This window comes from Myxocyprinus asiaticus, chromosome 29, assembly GCF_019703515.2.
Source record: "Myxocyprinus asiaticus isolate MX2 ecotype Aquarium Trade chromosome 29, UBuf_Myxa_2, whole genome shotgun sequence".
NCBI lineage: Eukaryota > Metazoa > Chordata > Actinopteri > Cypriniformes > Catostomidae > Myxocyprinus > Myxocyprinus asiaticus.
In genome coordinates, this window is record NC_059372.1 from 6,634,526 (window position 1) to 6,654,827 (window position 20,302).

At 38.1% G+C, this 20,302-nt stretch overlaps 1 protein-coding gene across 1 annotated transcript in view; it reads left to right on the top strand.

The window, feature by feature from the left end:
* LOC127419648 (V-set and transmembrane domain-containing protein 2-like protein) overlaps positions 1-20,302 on the top strand; it is a 66,185-nt gene that overhangs the window by 39,797 nt on the left and 6,086 nt on the right. The window contains exon 2 of the mRNA XM_051661219.1: positions 8,135-8,304. Within this exon, the coding sequence (XP_051517179.1) occupies positions 8,135-8,304 (170 nt within the window). The remainder of the gene's footprint in view (positions 1-8,134; positions 8,305-20,302) is intronic.

The following is a 20,302-nucleotide window of genomic DNA, read 5'->3' on the forward strand; positions in this document are numbered from 1 at the left end:
CAAATGCGATCTGAGGTAAAGAGGGTTAGATTTAAAAAAATGTAAAAGTTTTAAAAGGTTCAAAAGCTCGTTTTCTGAAAGTGAATTCTTGCAAGTGTAGAAAATGTCATTCAGATGACTTTTTTCGTCTACAAAACAGGGAAAGGCTAATTTAAGTTTGTGTAAAGAAAAGGCATATATAGGTCTAAAAATATAAATATTTTTCGTTTGGTAATTTAATATAGGGAATTTTGCCGGCATTTTTTCAAAAGCTAAACAATAATTTAATAGAATTGGGCTATATGTTCGTGTTCCAAAAAAGCACACTGAAGCTTTTCTCCTAGTATTGTGTATTTATTTTTAATTTAAAACATCTTTGTGCACAGAAATGATATGTTTTTTTGTTAGTTTTTTTTTGTATCGTGGACTAATTCCATGACTGCTGTCTGTTATTTTAAATGGTGTGGAAAAGCAACTTTAATAAATAAACGGATGTCTACCGTGATTAAATTAATCACAAACAGTGGCCATTCATTTGTTCTCCATGCACTTGTTGATGTGAATGATATGAGATATTTGTGTTGGTACTCCTGGAAGTGTCATGTTTGCAGCATCAGATCTATATTCAGTTAAGATTAATCCATAATCACGTACGATGAATTGGCTTTCAAGGATCCTATACCTTGTCGTCATGATTAACACAGGCTAACGATTGGGGCAAATTCTGTCACGTGACACTACATTTTGGCGTTAATGCCAATTTTCTCGACAAAAAGTGTTTCCAAACCAGTTTTTCACGACATTTGAAGTATCGACATAGAGTTTAGAGTTTATGCGTGACATAGAGTTTATGCACTAGAGTTAAACGGAAAAATATTATGTCGACACTTGTGAAATTTTAATAATTTCACAAGTAATAATTTGCATTTCCATCAGCTTAATTCTTTTAACTTTTTTCGCAAAACATTCTTGGATGGAAACGGTAGTTACTGTCTCAAACAGATCAGATTTAGCAAGACATATATACACTGGCAGCCAAATGTTTGGAATAATGTACAGATTTTGCTCTTTGGTACTTTTATTCACCAAAATGGCATTCAGCTGATCACAATGAATAGTCAGGATATTAATAACATGAAAAATTACTATTACAATTTGAAAAAAATGTTCAGAACTAAAACTACTTTAAAGAGTTCTCATTAAAAAAAATCCTCCACGTGCAGCAATGACAGCTTTGCAGATCCTTGTTATTCTAGCTGTCAGTTTGTCCAGATACTCAGGTGACATTTCACCACACACTTCCTGTAGCACTTGCCATAGATGTGGCTGTCTTGTCGGGCACTTCTCACGCACCTTACAGTCTAGCTGATCCCACAAAAGCTCAATGGGGTTAAGATCCATAACACTCTTTTCCAATTATCTGTTGTCCAATGTCTGTGTTTGTTTGCTCACTCTAACCTTTTCTTTTTGTTTTTCTGTTTTTAAAAGTGGCTTTTTCTTTGCAATTCTTCCCATAAGGCCTGCACCCCTGAGTCTCCTCTTTACTGTTGTACATGAAACTGGTGTTGAGCGGGTAGAATTCAATGAAGCTGTCAGCGGAGGACATGTGAGGCGTCTATTTCTCAAACTAGACTCTGATGTACTTATCCTCTTGTTTAGTTGTACATCTGGTCTTCCACATCTCTTTCTGTTCTTGTTAGAGACAGTTGTCCTTTGTCTTTGAAGACTGTAGTGTACACCTTTGTATGAAATCTTCAGTTTTTTGGCAATTTCAAGCATTGTATAGCCTTCATTCCTCAAAACAATGATTGACTGATGAGTTTCTAGAGAAAGCTGTTTCTTTTTTGCCATTTTTGATCTAATATTGACCTGAAGACCTGCCAGTCTATTGCATACTGTGGCAACTCAAAAACAAACACAAACACAATTTTAAGCTTCATTTAACGAATGAATGAATGTTACATTTATATAGAGCTTTTCTGACACTACACTCAAAGCGCTTTGCACAGTGAACAGGGGACTCTCCTCAACCACCACCAGTGTGCAGCATCCACCTGGATTAAAGATCCAAATAGCTTTCAGCTGTGTTTTATATAATGGCAAGTGATTTTCTAGTACCAAATTAGCAATTTAGCATGATTACTCAAGGATAAGGTGTTGGAGTGATGGCTGCTGTCTAGATTTGATCAAAAATGACTTTTTTCAAATAGTGATGGTGCTGTTTTTTACATCAGTAATGTCCTGAATATACATTGTGATCAGCTGAATGCCACTTTGGTGAATTAAAGTACCAATTTCCTTCCAAAACAGCAAAATCTGTACATTATTCCAAACTTTTGGCCACCAGTGTGTTTTAAGTAAGGGATTTTAAGAGAAACATCTAAGACAAAGCTGATACTTAAAAGAAACTTCATTAAGTCTCATGAGCTATGAAAAATTAACCTCTGAGCATTAAAAAATCCTCTGGCTTGGTACAGTATAATTGCAAATCTGAGCACAGTTTTGAGACCTTATTGAGATTTCATTTGAAACTCTAAGAAGCAGGAGATTTCAGCATTTGCTCTCCATTTAGTCTCATTGCTGTCTAGAAGAAACAACTGAGATATTAAAGAAATCTCCTTTGTGATTTTTCTTTCCTATAAGGACTGACTCGGAAAGATTGACGGCTGTTGGGTTTGCACTTGGTTTCTTGTGTAGGACACATCAGATATCATTCAATCATTAGAAACCTTTTTTCTGTACCTCCTTGGCCCCACGTGCTGGGTCTTCTCTTCATTTCCGACATATATACATCATTTAAATTGCTCGTTTGACGGTTCGTGATATAGACTCCTTTTACATGTAACGAACAGAAGTTTTATCTCCAGGCCTGGATATGAGTGTGTATGGATTTCCAAGCATGCCTTTTGTCTGGAAGGAAGTGTCGGGATGCCCCGTGGGTTTGACAGTTGCCCCTCACTGTGTCCCGGCACGTTTGAATGGGATTATGGGTAAATGAAGAGGCTCTCTAGAGGAAACGTTTAAGAGGATTTGGGTGTGTTAATAACCATATGTGGTGTGATTCTGCTGCTCAACGTGTCTTCATTCCACACTGAGCTTGTTAAAGTGGCACACACTAAAACGCTTTACGAGTTTTAGTGGCTTCTAACTCTTAAAAATAGTACTGTAGTGGAACCCGGGATGGTATGAGATGGTAAAACTATGGTACTAAATAAATATAAACACACATTAGATAGATATGGCTGCGATATGTTGTTTGGTTGTTTGGTTGTGTGGGTGTTGTCAGGTGGTTGCAAGTGTGTTGTGAGTGGTTGCTAGGGCATTGCTGGTAGTTACTATGGTGTTGTGGGTGGTTGCTAGGGCATTGTTAGGTGGTTGCTGCAGTGTTGTGGGTGGTTGCTAGAATGTTATGTGGTTGCTAGGGCATTGATATGTGGTTGCTAGGGTGTTGTGGGGCGTTGCTAGGAGATATGGCTGGGGCATGTTGCTTGCTTGTTTGGTTGCATCTTACAGGGCATTGTATGATAATTACTATGATGTGGTGGTTTGTTGCTAGGGCATTGCTAGGTGGTTGCAAGGGTGTTGTGTGTGGTTGTTAGGGCATTTTTAGGTAGTTATTAGGGTGTTATGAGTGGTTTCTGGGGCATTGCTAGGTGGTTACTATGGTGTTGTGGTGGTTGCTAGGGCATTGTTAGATAATTACTAGGATGTTATGGGTTGTTGCTAGGGCATTGATAGGTTGTTGCAAGGGTGTTGTCCATGGTTGCTGGGCATTTTTAGGTAGATATTAGGGTGTTGTGAGTGGTTACAGGGGCATTGCTAGGTGGTTGCTGGGGTGTTGTGGGGGTTGCTAGGGGATTGCTATGTTGTTACTAGGGTGTTGTGGGTGGTTGCTAGTGCATTGCTAGGTATTTACTGGGATGTTTTGGGTGATTGCTAAGGCATTGCTAGGTGGTTTCTAGGATGTTGTGGGGGGGTTGCTAGGAGATGTGGTTGGGGCATGTTGTTGTGTGGTTGCTGGGGTATTCTGGGTGATTGCTTGGTGCTGATAGGTGGTTGCTAGGGTGTACTTGGTAGTTGCTAGTGTGTTCTGCATGGTTGCAAGGAGATATGCCTCAGGGTGGTTGCTCTAAGGGTGCTGGGGTGTTGCTAGGTGCTTACTAGGGTGTTCTGGGTGGTTGCTATGTGTTTGATTGCTGACCCAAGTTAAAAAGTCTCATGATATTCTAGTTTCTAAATATGGCTCAAGTCCCTCCCTCGATGTAAGTCTAAAGGATTTTTTTTATCATCTGCCAGGTGAAAATGTGATTGCTTAGGAACGTAGCAACTCCACAACAAGCTGCATGATTTGAGGTATAATTTATGTTGTGCACAGTGTAGGAAATTTTGGTAGTATAAATGCACACGGTGTGGATTAAACTGCCCATGTATCTCCCTCATTAATGTGTAGGAAATTAGTGACTTTGATGCAGGGTATATTTAAAACTGCCAGCATTCATCACCAATGATATGTAAGATTTGTATAATGGAATTGGTTTAGGAATCTTGGCCATGTTCGACCACCATTATATGAAGGATAAATGACAAATGATCAGATTAGAAATCTGAATAAACATTCTCCACCATTAAATATGTAATACAACAGGCTCATTGTATCTGCTCACAGTTTATATATGTAAGGGATTTTAGCTCAAGAAGGGAATTATGATTAATTTAGGGAACATTGAAAGAATTAGTGTACATCTGATCACTCGGCTATGCTGAGTATGAGGCATCTGTTAACTCTTTAGAGTAATACTATTCTCATGGCCATCGACAATAATATCACGTATATTGAAATATTGTTTGAGCTCAGAGCGTAGACCTGTAAGAATCAATTGACGAAATTATTTATCAAAATATACCATAGTCAAGTTCTCTTTGAATACAAACAAGACTTTATTTCTAATCTACAACATAAAAACCATGTGATCATCTCTCTTCATGTGATCATCCTTCCTTCTGAAGGTGATTAATGAGTCTTTGTTCTTTAGGTTTTTGTTTCCCACTCAAAATTGGTCATACTTTTATCCTGACTTTTATATAATGAAATCGGTCATGAGACATGACATCTGTTAACATAAACATTCTCTACATAAACAGGCAAGCATTTACATATGAAACATGACATACTTTCTCTTTATGGTTACTTCACAACACATTAACATTTAAATATACATTATTATACATTGTATAATTGAGCATCATGTATGCACAAGGTCAGAATAATGCATTCTATGATTCTAACCACAGTTAGGCATCATGTGATGCATCTTAGCATATTAAAATTAGGTTACATGCATTCAAAAGTGTAGAATGATGATACAATGTCTTGTTATAGTGTTATAGTTCATAATATATGTATATGCGTTGTAAAAACCCAAGAAAATGTTGTTTTGTGCCTTTGGAGATGATAGAAAAGCACTAGTTTTGGTCTGGCTAAAGAGAGTTTTCAAAAGTTCAGATCCAGTGAGAGTCTATTCAGTCTCTCTGTCTTGGATGAGTTTTAGAATGTGAGGATTATACTGACCATCACCTCTGCCCTTTAGGGGTGAGCGTCTCCTTGCTGAGATGGCCGTATCAGTCATGTGATGACCATTAACATGAAGTTTTTCTGGTTTACAATCTGGATGAGGAGGGGTCTTCCACAGAACTCTCTTCTCAAGATGGTTGACACTCATCAAAGCAGCTTTTATGGACACTATTCAGGCATCTTTAACTGCTTACGCACGGTTTTGGTAGACTTTTTAGCATCAGCAGGCAGAGTCTTTAATTTAGGACGTTGTGGAATTTCGGGGGCCTCTCTGTGTCTTAGTTTTAATAACTTGGAAGTAAATATCAGTGTAAATCCTGGATTTAAGTCATTCAGTGTAGAAATTGTTAATTCTTCTGCCCATAAGATCCTACAACAGCAAAGTTAATACAAAGTTCATATCCCTAACCCTAAATATGAGCAATAGTATTTATGAAACTGTGTTTGCTGATTTGAGTTTTGTGTCACTCAAAGCCTCGAGTCCTTGAATTAGCTGCAAAAATCAAGAAATCATTCACAGGGATACATGAATCCCTGTGAATGATTTGTGCCAAACTCCTCCACCTCTTTCTCAATTTGAGGGTTTGACAGTCAGGTGTGAGAGAGCACAGGGACGCTGAACGGTTTTCTTTGAAGTGTCCGCAACACTTCCTGCAGGGTCTGTAGGGAATGATAAGACATTGACTCCTGCTCCTGGAGGAATGATTCCTTCACAGTGATTTGAGCTCATTCTGAGGACTTCTCTTCTGCGGTTTTGCTGTGGAAGGTGGTTTCATGCCAGCTGAGGGGGAGTCATATCTTCTAGGCTTTGACATGAAGGATAATTGAATTGTGTTTGTCTGAAGTCGTTGATAAGCTTGTTTCACTCACAGGGCCAGTCTTGGGAAACAGTACACTCAAGTTTTTTGCCCAAACACTTTTAAGAACAACTCTATCAACAAGGTAGATAACTGTCTGATAACTTTTACATCTGATGTAAGACCGAAAGGTTGATGTTTTTGGGTGTTTCCCGAAATGCTATCTCAAAACGAAAATAGTATCAAGAGGAAAGATTGTGTTGTACCAGAGACTATTTAGCAGAGACGGGCCACTTCTATTAAAATGAATGGGAGAAATCAGTCAACAGCTGAAGAAAGGTAAAAGAGCCAATTACCTTTTAGATACAGACATTGCCTGTCAATTAACTCGACAACACGCATGTGCATTAGCTATACAAGCCGGGAAAATTGAGGGGGGGTTTTATTGTTTGTTTTTTGTAAAAATATTTATTTTCCAATTAATCGCAACCCTCATTTGAACAATCCTGATGTTTATTCTTAAAATCTCAAGATCAATCTTTTACTTTAAATTTGTTTTCTCCTTTGGTTGGGGTTGATTTTTTTAATCATTATGATTATGATTATCAAATCGGGCGATCTTTATTGATACCCAGCCATATAGTTAAATCTAATTCTAAATACAACATGTTAGAAGTTTAGATTTTTGTCCACTTTACTTCCATAATGTGACATACGGGTATTTGCAAGTTCAACAGAACATTTAGGCCATGTCCACACTAATACGTTTTTGTTTGAAAACGCATCTTTGCATGTTTTGGCCTTCCATCCACACACTGAGATGGCGTTTTTGTCCAGTGAAAACTGAGCTTTTCGAAAATGCTCTACCAAGTGGATACATTTGAAAACGCAGTCTTCACATTGTAGTGTGGACAGGAAAAGCGGAGATATCTGAAAACTATAACGTATTTGTAGTCATGTGACGCAGTCATGTGATCCATTCAACCAAAAACAATCAAGATGGCGGCCCATGTTGTAGCGGCATTGTTGTGCCTACTATTCACTTTGATAGCGTTTTTAAAAATAAATGTTACTTTGTACAACCTTCACATTGCAATTCTTCAAAGGCGACGGGAAGTTTACTCGGAATTGCTGTCCAGTGACGGAACATGAGGACAATTGCGTTTCAGACCATACGTGGAATGCCAGTTTTTCGTATGCGCATTAAGGGAATTTAAGCATTTTTATACATTTCCATGTGGACAAAAAACTTTTGGAAAATGCTTGAAAACGCCAGTGTGCACAAGTCTGATCCACGGAGGCTCCACCTCGCAACTTACAGGACTTAAAGGATTTGCTGATAACGTCTTGGTGCCAGATACCACAGGACACCTTCAGAGGCCTTGTGGAGTCCATGCATCGATGGGTCAGAGCAGTTTTGGCGGCACGAGGGGGACCTACAAGATATTAGGCAAGTGGTATTAACATTGTGGCTGATCGGTGTATTTAAATGCTCCTCTAAACACCTCCCACAGCTGTGTGGCTGGTGTCTGAATGTTTGCAAATAATATACCGTTGCTCAGCTGTTTAGAACTTATTTTTACCCCTGAACGAAGAATGAGAAAGAAGTTCTCCAGAAGCATATCGGGGCCTTAACGTGTTTACATGACCACCACACACGTTGGCGGCTTATTAAGCATAATCGGTGTAAGATTAAACATGTAAACACGCATAATAACATCAGGAACATGAAGTAAACATATGAATAATATAATGTAAAAATTGAAGAATTTCTCTTGTCCCGCAGCTCTCTTCACAGAGGTCCCTCATGACATCACGGCACAGAGCGGACAGGATGTGGAGATGGCGTGCTCATTCCGGGGGGCGGGGTCACCGTCTTACTCGCTGGAGATACAGTGGTGGTACATAAGGAACCACAGAGAATGGATGGACAAGCAGACATGGACCACCAATCAGGTAAATGCTTAAATGACCCATATGCATTTTCACTCAAACCATTCGAGGCAAGTGATGTGCAAGATATTTTGTTCATCACAGAAAAACACACTTGATCTTTGACATTTACATATGTGAGCTCAATTCCAGTGTGTTGAGGATTACATATGATCAAGAAGCCAAATAGGAACTAAGACCTTAGTCCCTTCTCTCTGTCAGCATTGTACCCTTGAGTCAAACCCTAAACCCCAGAAATTACACCACTAACTACAGCTAACAATATACATAGCAAAATGATCCACAGCAGGCATTGTGTAACTGGCCTGCAATTATACACCCATTTCTGTTTTCGATCTGTGGCTGTGCCAGTCAAACAGACTGGCCTATTTTAAGAGTCAGGGATGGAGAGTTCAGCAGCCTGTCCAGCACACACACACACACACACACACACACACACACACACACACACACACACACACACTCACACACATGTTGGTGTGGCTATCCTAATGAGAACTCTCCATAGACATAATGATTTTTATACTTTACGAACTATAGATTCTATCCGCTAACCCTACCCCTAAACCTAACCTTCACAAAAAAACGTTCTGCATTTTTACATTTTCAAAACAACATTGTTTAGTATGTTTTTTTAAGCGATTTTAATTATGGGGACACTAGAAATGTCCTCGTAAACCACATTTATAGTATAATACCCTTGTAATTACCAGTTTGTAACTTAAAAATTTTTCCTCGTAAACCACCCAAACCTGCCCAAACACACACACACACACACACTTATAACCCACTGCCAGTCTAAGGCTTCAGCACCATGGAGAGCAACACTTGCATGAATGCAGCCAATTATCAAACACACAGACTCGTGTCAGTAGATAGAATATTTACTCCTATATATTTAATGTATATTTACAAATAAAATATTTATACTTAAACCTGACAAGAACATGTCCAGCTCCTAACCCCCAAAATCAAAATTAGAAATTATTTTTGCATAAAGAGCATGAAACCTATTTTCAAGACCTTTAAGATTTATTGCATTTTGACATGATATTCTTGACAAGTGAACCCTCTATGGAGGAAGAATCGCCATTGGTTAGTACATTTTTGGTTTTACTCACAAGAATTTTGATATTGCATAAGTGTTATACAACTGAAAACTGAAAAAGACAATAAGCAAATTAGAGGTCGACCGATAGTGGATTTTGCCAATAAAGGTAACTAAGGTGGTGGAAAAGGCCAATAACCGATTAATCGGCAGATAGTTTTTAAGATTCTTTAGTCTATTATGACTATGACTGGCACAGACATTGATGCTTCAAGTGTCCAAAATGAATAAAATCCAAAAAGCAGTTTATTGTGAAACAACAATTCCAATAATAACCAGGTTTATTGTTGAGGAATAAAAAAATTAGGAATAAAAAAAATAATATTATTATTTTTAAAGTGTCATAAATATCTATTTAGAATAATGTTAGCTGCATCTAAAAAAAATCTATTAAAAAGAAATAGTTACAGCCTAAGACACCAATCATGCAATAATTTGTACAAGTTATGAATTACATTTTTGTGTCAGAAAAAAAAAGATTTTCTGTAAAACTGCAGCTAAATAATTTTGAGCAATACTGGTCAAGATGGACTGAATATATATCCGACTGATTTGCTTTTTTTAGTGCTGTCAGTCGATTAATATTTTTCGCGATTAATCGCAGATTTTAAAAGTGCTGAAATTTGACACTATATATACTTCCTTTCTTGGCAAAATTCATTTATTTCCATCTTAGGAAAGAAAACAAAACAATATGTAGCAATATAATGCTTTATTAACATTTTCCAAACAAAGCCTTCCACAATAAAAAAACAATGCAATAAAATATCACCATTTCAAGTAGCATAAAACGTTTCCCAAAGTCTAAGTGTGAGTTTGACTAATTGAAAGACCTAGTCTCCACGTAGGTTACATATTCATTGCAATGGGCATTAAATCCCTTAATCTCTTATGCTCCACAATATTAGTTTGCTGGTAGACTGTGGCTATCTGCTTTGTTACAACAGTCGTGAAGCTGGGTTCATGATATGCGTTAAAGCGGCAATGCCAGCGTCGTGCTCCGCTTTGAACACCGCTTTTAGTTAAGATTTGGTGTGCTTCTGTGGTTATTAAAACATGCCTTACAAAGGCTGAAAAATACTTGATTTCTATCACAAGTCACATCTGGGCTTGTTTTGTACATCAAATAGTGTTAAGAGGTCCTTTCTCCATCATTTTCACAGGGAAGTGCTGTCAGAGATTATTTAATTCACTGAGATAACAACCTCCGTGGCTCTGTCATAGGAGAGAGCGTAACGGTCAACTAGCGTGTGAAGACATTTCCGCCCAAATAATGTCTATTGTACTGCCACATTATGCTATTTTATGCTAAGCTTATAGGCTCTCCTTGGTAGAAGGGCTCTGGCACTGTGACGTGTGCGTCAGTATAAGGATTTCGGGTAGACACATTACAAAGTTTCCGCCCTTCACATCAGTGTTTATGCCGTATTAACGGTAAATGCGTTAATCGCGATTAAGAAAAATTAACGTGTTACATGTTTTTAAATTAATTGCATGCGTTAATGCGTTAATTCTACTTTTTTATATAAATAATGGGACATTTTCAGGGGGTGGCACGGTAGCTCAGTGGTTAGCACTGTCGCTTCACCACAAGAAAGTCATGGGCTCGAGTCCCGGCTCAACTGGGCCTTTCTGTGTGTTTGCAAGGGTGCTCCAGTTTACTCCTCAAGTCCAGAAATATGCAGGTTAAGTGAATTGGAGACTTTAAATTGCCCCGTAAGTGTGAGTGAGAGTCCCCTAGCCACTGGGGGTTGCGTCAGGCAGGGCATCTGACGTAAAACCTGTGCCAAGTCAAATAAGCAGATCACGTATGGTCCGCTGTGTAAACCCCTAACGGGAGCAGCTGAAAGAAGAAGAATGTGAAATTTTCACCTTCTTTTCCGGTTAACATTTTTTTTTTATTGATTCGTAGATATATAACAAAGAAAAACACAACATATGTATTGAATCAAGGTTTAGCCCCCACTATTACCCCTCCCCAATCACCAACTCCACCCTGAACCCTAACGAACACCCCTGTGGTCACATACAAGTATACACAAAAAAAAAAGAAAAGAAAAAAGAAAATATAATAATCATACATAATTAAAACTATACTTCTCTCTCCACAGCCCCTCCCCAAGAGTCCCCCAAAAACACTAAATAACTGCCCCATTTCCTATCAAACAAATCCCAAAACCCCAGCCTTCTACATGACATATCCTCGAAAGTGGCCATCCTCCCCATCTCCGCACACCACTCCAGGAAATGAGGGCGCTACAGCTGATTTCCATCCCCTTAAAAAAGCTGTCTGCCAATCATAACACTAGTCAGAACCCAATTTTTTATGTGTTTATCCCCCATATTGATGACCCTCCCATTGTCCAAAATACAGAGTCTGGGGCAAAATGAAATTTGAGTGCCCAATACGTCACACATAAAACTGTACCTTCAACCAAAATTCTTGGATCTTAACACACCACCAAAACACTTGGGTTGTGTCTCCATCTTCTGATTGGCATCGCCAGCCAAGCCTATACAAGACCAAGTCTATACAATCTAGAGAGGGTCCGATAGAATCTATGTAAAATCTTGAATTGCATAAGGTGCACCCTTGCATCTCTAGATACAGACTTGACATTTTTTAGAATCCTAGCCCACACTCCCTCCTCCAATACCAAGTTTAAATCTTTCTCCCATAATCTCTTGATAGAAGTTAAAGCTCCATCCCCCAGACTCTGAATTAACAGGGAGTAATACACTGATGCCTCATGACCTTTTCCAAAAGCAGTAATCACCTCTCTCAGAGTATCTGCCACTTTAGGAGGGGGGTGTGCTACTCCCAAAAATAGTACAGACAAGGTGGCGCAGCTGTAAATACCTATAGAACTGAGATCTGGGAATCCCAATATGTTGAACCAAATTTTCAAAGGATCTCAACACTCCACTCTCATATAGGTCACCGAGTGTATTAACCTCCCTCACAATCCACTCTGACCAGCAGAAAGGGGACTTATTAATACATAATTTGGGGTTCAGCCATATGCTCAAGGCAACATTTAAATAAATGTCCAAATTAAACACTCTGGAGACCTTTGTCCATACCGAGTGCAAATGCGAGATAACAGGGTGTGACTTAACTACTCCGGTTAGTTTAATAGAAAGGCTTTGCAATGGCAAAATGGGGCAAGAAATTCCTGTTCAATACAAAACCAGGGAAGGGCTCTCTCAGGTGGAAGCGACCAATGAGCCAAATGTCTGAGACCGAATGCACAATAATAAAGCAATATCTTGGGTTGGCCTAGCCCACCTTTGTCAATCGGCCTATGTAACTTATTGAAATGTAATCTAGGACACTTACCATTCCAAATGAAGGACTTTGCTATGTTATCAAATTGCTTGAAATAAGAGAGGGGGACATCTACATGGAGAGATTGTAACAGGTAGTTAAATTTTGGAATTCAATTCAGTTTAATAACATCAACCTTCCCAATCATAGATAAATGTAATGAAGCCCACCTGCCCACATCGCTCGAAAACCTTTTTATTAAGGGGTCCAAATTAACTAAATCAGACAAATTTGCTGGGAATAAAATGACCAAATACTAAATGCAGTACGCTGTCAGAGCCAAAGCTTCGGATTTAGACCAATTGACTCCTGGGAACTTAGAAAAATAATTAATAATTCTGTGGAGGCAAGGCATAGAAATGTCATAACTTTACTTAATTGGTTAGCCAGAATTTTTGACAATATTTTTACGTCCAGCTGGATCAGGGAAATTGGACGGTAACTCTTACACTCGCTTGGATCTTTGTCCTTTTTAAGAATCAGACTGATCCAGGCTTGTGTCATGGTTGGAGGAAGTTTTCCCTTCTTTAATGATTCAGTATAAACTTCTAACAAAAGTGGAGCCAGTTCTGTAGCATAAGATCTAAAAAATTCAGCGGGAAAGCCGCTTGGCCCAGGAGCCTTGCCTATAGGCAAGGCCTTAATTACCTCGCTAAGCTCCTCCAAGGTTTTCTCAGAATCAAGAGAATTGTTTTGCTCAGACGTCAGTTTAGGAAGTTCTAATGGTTCCACAAAGATTCTAATATCTTCATCAGTAGACGAAGATGTGGAACTATAGAGATCAAGATAGAATTCTTTAAAAGCGTTATTAATATCAGTGGCTGAGGTAAATATTTTACCACCAGCAGATTTCACTGAGGGAATGGTAGAAAAAGACTGTCTCTGCTTTATATATCTAGCCAAAAGCTTCCCTGCTTTGTCCCCCGACTCAAAGTATGACTGTCTTGCCCTGAATACCAAAACTCCACCTTCTGCGACAAAGTAGTATTATATCTGTATTTCAGTCAGGTCAATTCTCTGAGGCCATTAGACGACATTCGTTGCTTCAGCTCTGCCTCTGCACTTTTAATATTCCCTTCTAACTCCATGAGTTCTCGTGCTTTGGATTTTTTGGTGAATGAGGCATACTGTATGATCCGACCCCCAAGCCACACCCACAGAGGATACTGAGGACCAGTTGGTTTCCATATAAACATTAATTTCTGTCTTTAACATTTGTTGGAATTCAGGATTTTGCAAAAGGGATACATTAAAGTGCCAGCTATATGATTTCTTTTTCTCCGTATGTGGCAAGATCTCTAAACTCACCAGGGCCTGATTTGAGACTAAGATGTTTCAAATTGAGCAATCAACAACAGATGAAATGAGGGACTTAGATATAAAAAAAATCTATTCTAGAATAAATCTTATGGACTGATGAAAAAAATGAGTTCAAAAGTCTTCAAATATCTGTAAGACCAAGATTTTTACACAATGTTGCTCTTGGGGGCTAATACACTTTTGCTTCACTATGATCAAGGACTTAGTCCATCAATAGATTAAAGTCTCCTCCCAATATTATATCATGAGGGGTGCCAACGGATTGCAACATCCCTTCAAGATCTATAAAAAAGCCCTGATCATCAGCATTAGGTGCAGAAATATTAGCCAAAATCAACCTTTGCCCCTGAGTTTCTGCTAAAACAATAATGACTCTTCCTAATTTATCTTTAATCTGTTTGAGACATTTTAATTGTAGCTGCTTACTTATCAGTGTAATGACTCCCCTGCTCTTACCTGAGCCAGCACTAAAGAAAACATGTCCACCCCATATCTTTCCAAATTTTTCAGCTTCAGCTGGGAACAAGAAAATGCTGGGGTTCTTCCAAGAAAGCCTTCCTGATCACCGAGCCGGAACCCTTGAGCTCGCTCGAATTCCAGCTTATGGCCTGTTATGTCGAGCAGACTCGGGAAGCCCATCCAGGAATTTCACCATATACCGACCTTCTTCATCCTCAGGAATTCCAACAATTCGGACGTTATTCAGCCGGTTACGGTTCTCCAAATTCTCCAGCTTCTCCCAGACGCACTCCAAATTCACCCCGTCGCTAGCGGATTAGCAGCTAATTCCCTCTCCGATGACTCCAGACAATCGATCCGTTTCTCGACATCCCCCATTCTTGTAACCATCTCAGTGAATTTCATCTCCATGGCAGTGATCGATTGACGTATTACAGCAAGATCCTCCAAGTCAGCAACTTCTTCGTCAGCATTGCCAATACATTCAACAATTCTCGACTCTGGAGGGGCGTCAGCTTGAGCACGTAAATGTCTTTTAATGTCTCCAGAGCCCGAGGATTTTTAATTCTTTGACATATTGTCTTCCTCGAACAGTTAAGAATCAGGGCGTATCTAATCTTACCGGTTTATGACACAAAAAGTATTAAAACTAGCAAAGTGCGCAGAGCTCGCCATTCACACATCCGAACCTCGCGTGGCGCCACGCGACTCCGAAGTTTTCACCTTGTTAATCTTTATATATATAAATAGATATATAGATGTTTTTCTTTGTTCTGTATAATTTTGGTTTGATTGATAAAATGTATGGAAGAGCTATGATGAATTAGAAGTGTTTTTCATGTTTTTTGACTTGGTTTTACCATATAATAATACAAAAAATTTAATACACACACACACACACACACACACACACATATATATATATTTATACACAGTATATTTATATATAACTTTGTATAAGTATTTGAAAATGTTTTATTTCATTTCATACATTTTTATTTCATTTTAATTAAATTTTTAGCTTTTAAAAAATATTTATAAAATGATAAAAAATTCCACATTCTATCAACTAATATGATGTCATGAAATTGCATATATAATAATAATATGAGCTGTCGCTGTTTGAAATTTAATGTCAGCTACAAAACATTATTTTTAATACCAAATATTCAAAAGGTTGAAACCTAAAATGAAAATAAAATTCCACATCCAACATTTAAGTGCTAATATTTTAAAAGTATTATGTTAAAGAAATATAAGCTTTATGGGGCAGGATAGGTCCTGTAGGAGCCTGTTTGTTAAATTTGTATATTTTTATCATGTTTGTTGAAGTAAAAATATTTCATAATGTATGATTGCCCCTTTAAATATTTCTATAGCCTATTTAAACATTTGTTACACATTTTGTTGCATTGTGGTAGGGACCAACTTGGTCACAAGGAGAGATCACATCAGGGAGCAGGAATGGGGTTCCAAAGATGATTTTAATTCGTAAGAGGTGCAAAATTAGCAAATAAATCAGTTTAAAAGCAAGCGTAAAACCAAGGTTACATAAAAAAAATACAGTCTAAAAACTAGACCTGGTTTGGGTACTAAAAGCAGTACCTACTGCCTTCCCTCAACAATGGAGGCCGGAGGATATTGCGCTCAAGCATTGCTAATAAATGGGGACTAAAAACTAAATATTTTTCATTTTGGTTCGTTCTGAGCAAAACGGTATTTTTTCGTTCCGGTTCAGAAGTTCCACAGCCTCCTTTCCAAAAGGTTACTGGTTAGAACAAAATAAAAGAACAGTTAATAATGTTCTTTTTAAAATGACAGTACATTTTCCTCACCAAAATAGGCAAAAATAAGATTTTGTTTCCCCTGTGTGGTGAATTTATCAGCATAGAAATCATAAGCATACAGTTAATTAACAGTTGAGTATAATTGTATTTACAGATCTGCTTCTGAGTCAAAACCAGTCAGCATCAAATCTGTTTTAATGCATCATATCGAACAATAATTCACTGAAGACTTGGAAACAACTGAGAAATGTACTTTTACCTCTAATAATGTTTTCTTTGTATCTGGATTAGCAGTGCATGTATATGTAGTATTAATACATAATCGTTAAAAAGCTCTTCATTCAGAGAATATGACATCCACAATGGACAATTAGGCAAAGAAATGTGTGATGCAGCAGTTTCCTTCAGGATCAAAACACATGTTGAATTTCTCATGCAACATGAAGTGGTGTAGTTCCAAACATTTACTGTGATAATCCCTTTGGCCTTTTGTTTCATGAGAAAATTATCGGAAACAAAATTAACCGGTTATAACTGGTTACCAGCATTTTAAAATAAAGTTTTTACTCCGGAACAATTGAAAATCACTTTAGTCAGTTTTCGTTTTTCGTTTTCGTTCCTTGAACCGTTTTTAGTCCTGCTAACAAATACCCCTGGCCATGTGTTCCAAACACTCATCATCCATCTTTTTCTCCCCTAGTGGCGGCTGGGTTAAATAGAGAAATTTCCCACCTTTTTATTTGGACTGTACCATTATCTTAGATTAAATTAACCCTCACCTCCCCATTCTCAAATAAAATATAATTGAATAGATACATAAGAACAAAAGATAAATGAGAGTTAAAACACCAATAAATACAGGAAATTGGACAGATAAAAACATTTGCACAATAAATATTGGAAAATAATTGGTAAAAACAATAAAGAAGTCCTTGGACACATTAAAATCCCGTGATGGAGACACGGTAGGGTTCCCACGTGTCCTGGAAAACCTGGAATTTTGCAGTAAGTTTTCCAGTCATGGAAAAGTCATGGAAAATGAGAAAAATACCTAAATGTCCTGAAAAATAATTCAGTATAATAAAACTGTTTGACTGTGTGGCTAACATGGTGTTTGTTACCTGTACAAAAACATGGTAATGATCGGGACTTGGGATAGGTGTTAAAAACACAAATTCGTATAGTTTTTTCTAGGAATGCACCAATATGAAAATTTTGGCCAATACCGATTTTAACAAAAAAACATAGCCCAATAACTATATTTTTCCCCTTTACATTATTTTGTTATCAGATCACTTTTTTACTTTGGAATTATGCTTTAAAAAAGTACAAAGAGGTACAGAAGCTTTTTCAATGTACTAACAATAAATATTTTCCATTGAACATGAATTGGATCTGTTGAACACATGACAGGCCAAACTGTCATGAGGTCAATGTCTGCTGGTTTCAGAGTGTTTTGGATGGTTTCCCTCATCATGTAGCCTATAGGTAAATGCCGTTTTCACAACTGTCACGTCCGTTTATGAGTCTGCTTATAACGCAGTTACCACATGTAGGGCCCTATGATTTCTGCAATGTGCAAAACAGGGACGGAACCGCTGGATCCGGTCGTAAAAATGGCATTAGCTATAGAATGAGGAATGTCTCATAATTTGACATATTTAGGATGAAAAGAATGTTTGAATGCAAAAATAATCAGTATGTCCTAGTGTGATTATTAAACTGCAAAAGGCTGTGATTTAATTAAATAAATATACAATCTGCATGTGCTGCACACTTCAAAATGAATGTAATGAATTCCAAAAAAATAACCATTCAATAACCACAATATGCATCATGACCTCTCGTGTGTTTTTACCCATGTCCTGGAAATGTCCTGGAAAATTGTGGGTTGCCTGGCTCTCCATCACATGTTTGTTGTTTAGATGCTGAATTTGTACATTGAGTTTATATGTAGAACAAGCACTAAAACAGTACTGTCTTTTTAAGAATATAGACAGTTTAGCGAGCGTCTTGAGCACATATTAACAAGAGGAGTTACACAGCTTCTTTACCGCGTCCATACTATGTGTGGTTACAATTAATGTTTGTTTTTTATTTTTAATCAACAACTGACTGTAAATAACAGAAAGGATATTAAAAGATTTAATTAATTAATTAAATGTATTTTTCTTCTTGTGATTCTGGGCTGAAATGTAACCTGGACACAACATGTTTTCATGAGATTTGCGCGAGGAGAGGAAATGCACTGGTATTAATGGACTAGGGTGTTTGCTGCAGGTAACAGACCACACATTAATCACACAGGTAGAAATAGCTGCAGCTTCCCGAGAGAGAGAGAGAGCGTTGGAGAGTTTCCTGCTGTGAACTCAAGATGCTGTTTAATTGGATGGACAGATGAAAAGAGGGAAATATAGAAACTCTCACTCACCTTTACATCATGTATTATTCATGAAAGGCTCTTGAGGATTGGCCGAGGCCAGTTAAGACCGCATGGCATACAGAGTTATTATACCGCCTCTGAACTAACAGCTCATTTGAGCATGCTGGACTTGAGCTTCATTATACAGTATTTGTCTGTGTGTGTGTGTTTAACTGTTCTACTGCAGTAACTGTTTGTTACACTGATAGTAGTTAAATTAAGCAGCTTGAATATTCTCTATCTATGGTCCAATTATAATAAGATAGTTCAGCCAAAAAATAAATCCAAACCCCTGACTTTATTTCTTTTTTGGAACACAAAAGAAGGTGTTTTGCTAAATGTTTTCCAGTTTTCCTTGTCCATGCAATGTCAAGCTCCAAAAAGTACAACAAAACACAATACAAGTAGTCTATACGACTTGTGTGCTTTATTCTAAGTCTTCTGATACCTTTGTGTCAGGAGATGATCAAAAAATCTGTGAAAATATCTCATACATCATCACACTTCCGTATATTCAAACTTGGAACGATGCAACCGGATACAACACCCTTGATAACCAATGGCGTTTGGCATCATTGGTGTGAAACATATTTTAATTAAAGGTGAGCACAAGATTTGAGGGGAATATTTTTAATTAATTATCTTTTTCTTTTCTTTTTTCCCCAATTTGGAATGCCCAATTCCCACTACTTAGTAGGTCCTCGTGGTGGCACGTTTACTCACCTCAATCCGGGTGGTGGAGGACAAGTTTCAGTTGCCTCCACTTCTGAGACTGTCAATCCACGCATCTTATTCATGTGGCTCATTGTGCATGACACCGCGGAGACTCACAGCATGTGGAGGCTCATGCTACACTATTGAGAGCGAGAACCACTCATCGTGACCACGAGGAGATTACCCCATGTGACTCAACCCTCCCTAGCAACCGGGCCAATTTGGTTGCTTAGGAGACCTGGCTGGAGACACTCAGCACGTCCTGGATTCGAACTCGTGACTCCAGGGGTGGTAGTCAGCGTCAATACTCGCTGAGCTACCCAGGCCCCTTTAATTGATTATCTTGACTATTTTCATTTTTGGGTGAATTAAGGGGCCATTCAGACCAAATCTTGCACTAAAAAAAAAAAGCAAGACGCAGTGCAACGAATTGGACCTTGAGACGCGTTTTTAACAGTTGAAGTTCTTTTTAAATGGCGTCTAAATAAAGCTGCACTCCTGCAGGAAACGCAAAAAAAAAAAAAAAAAAAAACTGTGAGCATTTACATGCACTTTCTTACACAGATTACGCTTAATAAGCTGACAACGCAATAAAAGGTATTCCTTTATCGGTGTAAGGTCATAAGCGGTGTAAGGATAAACCGCTCAACACGGGTAGATTTTTGCCCATTATGCCGATTTCGCGTGGCATGTAAACACCAGCTTATCCAGTGTACTCACGTGTTGAGCGCATTTCTCTTCACGGTTTGACTTCAAAAGCAGAGTATAACGTGATTATTTCAAATCTCATGTAAACATGTTTTTTTGCTTTGTCAGATTTTTTAAATAAGCTGATTTTTGGGAGTAATCAGCATATTGGTGTG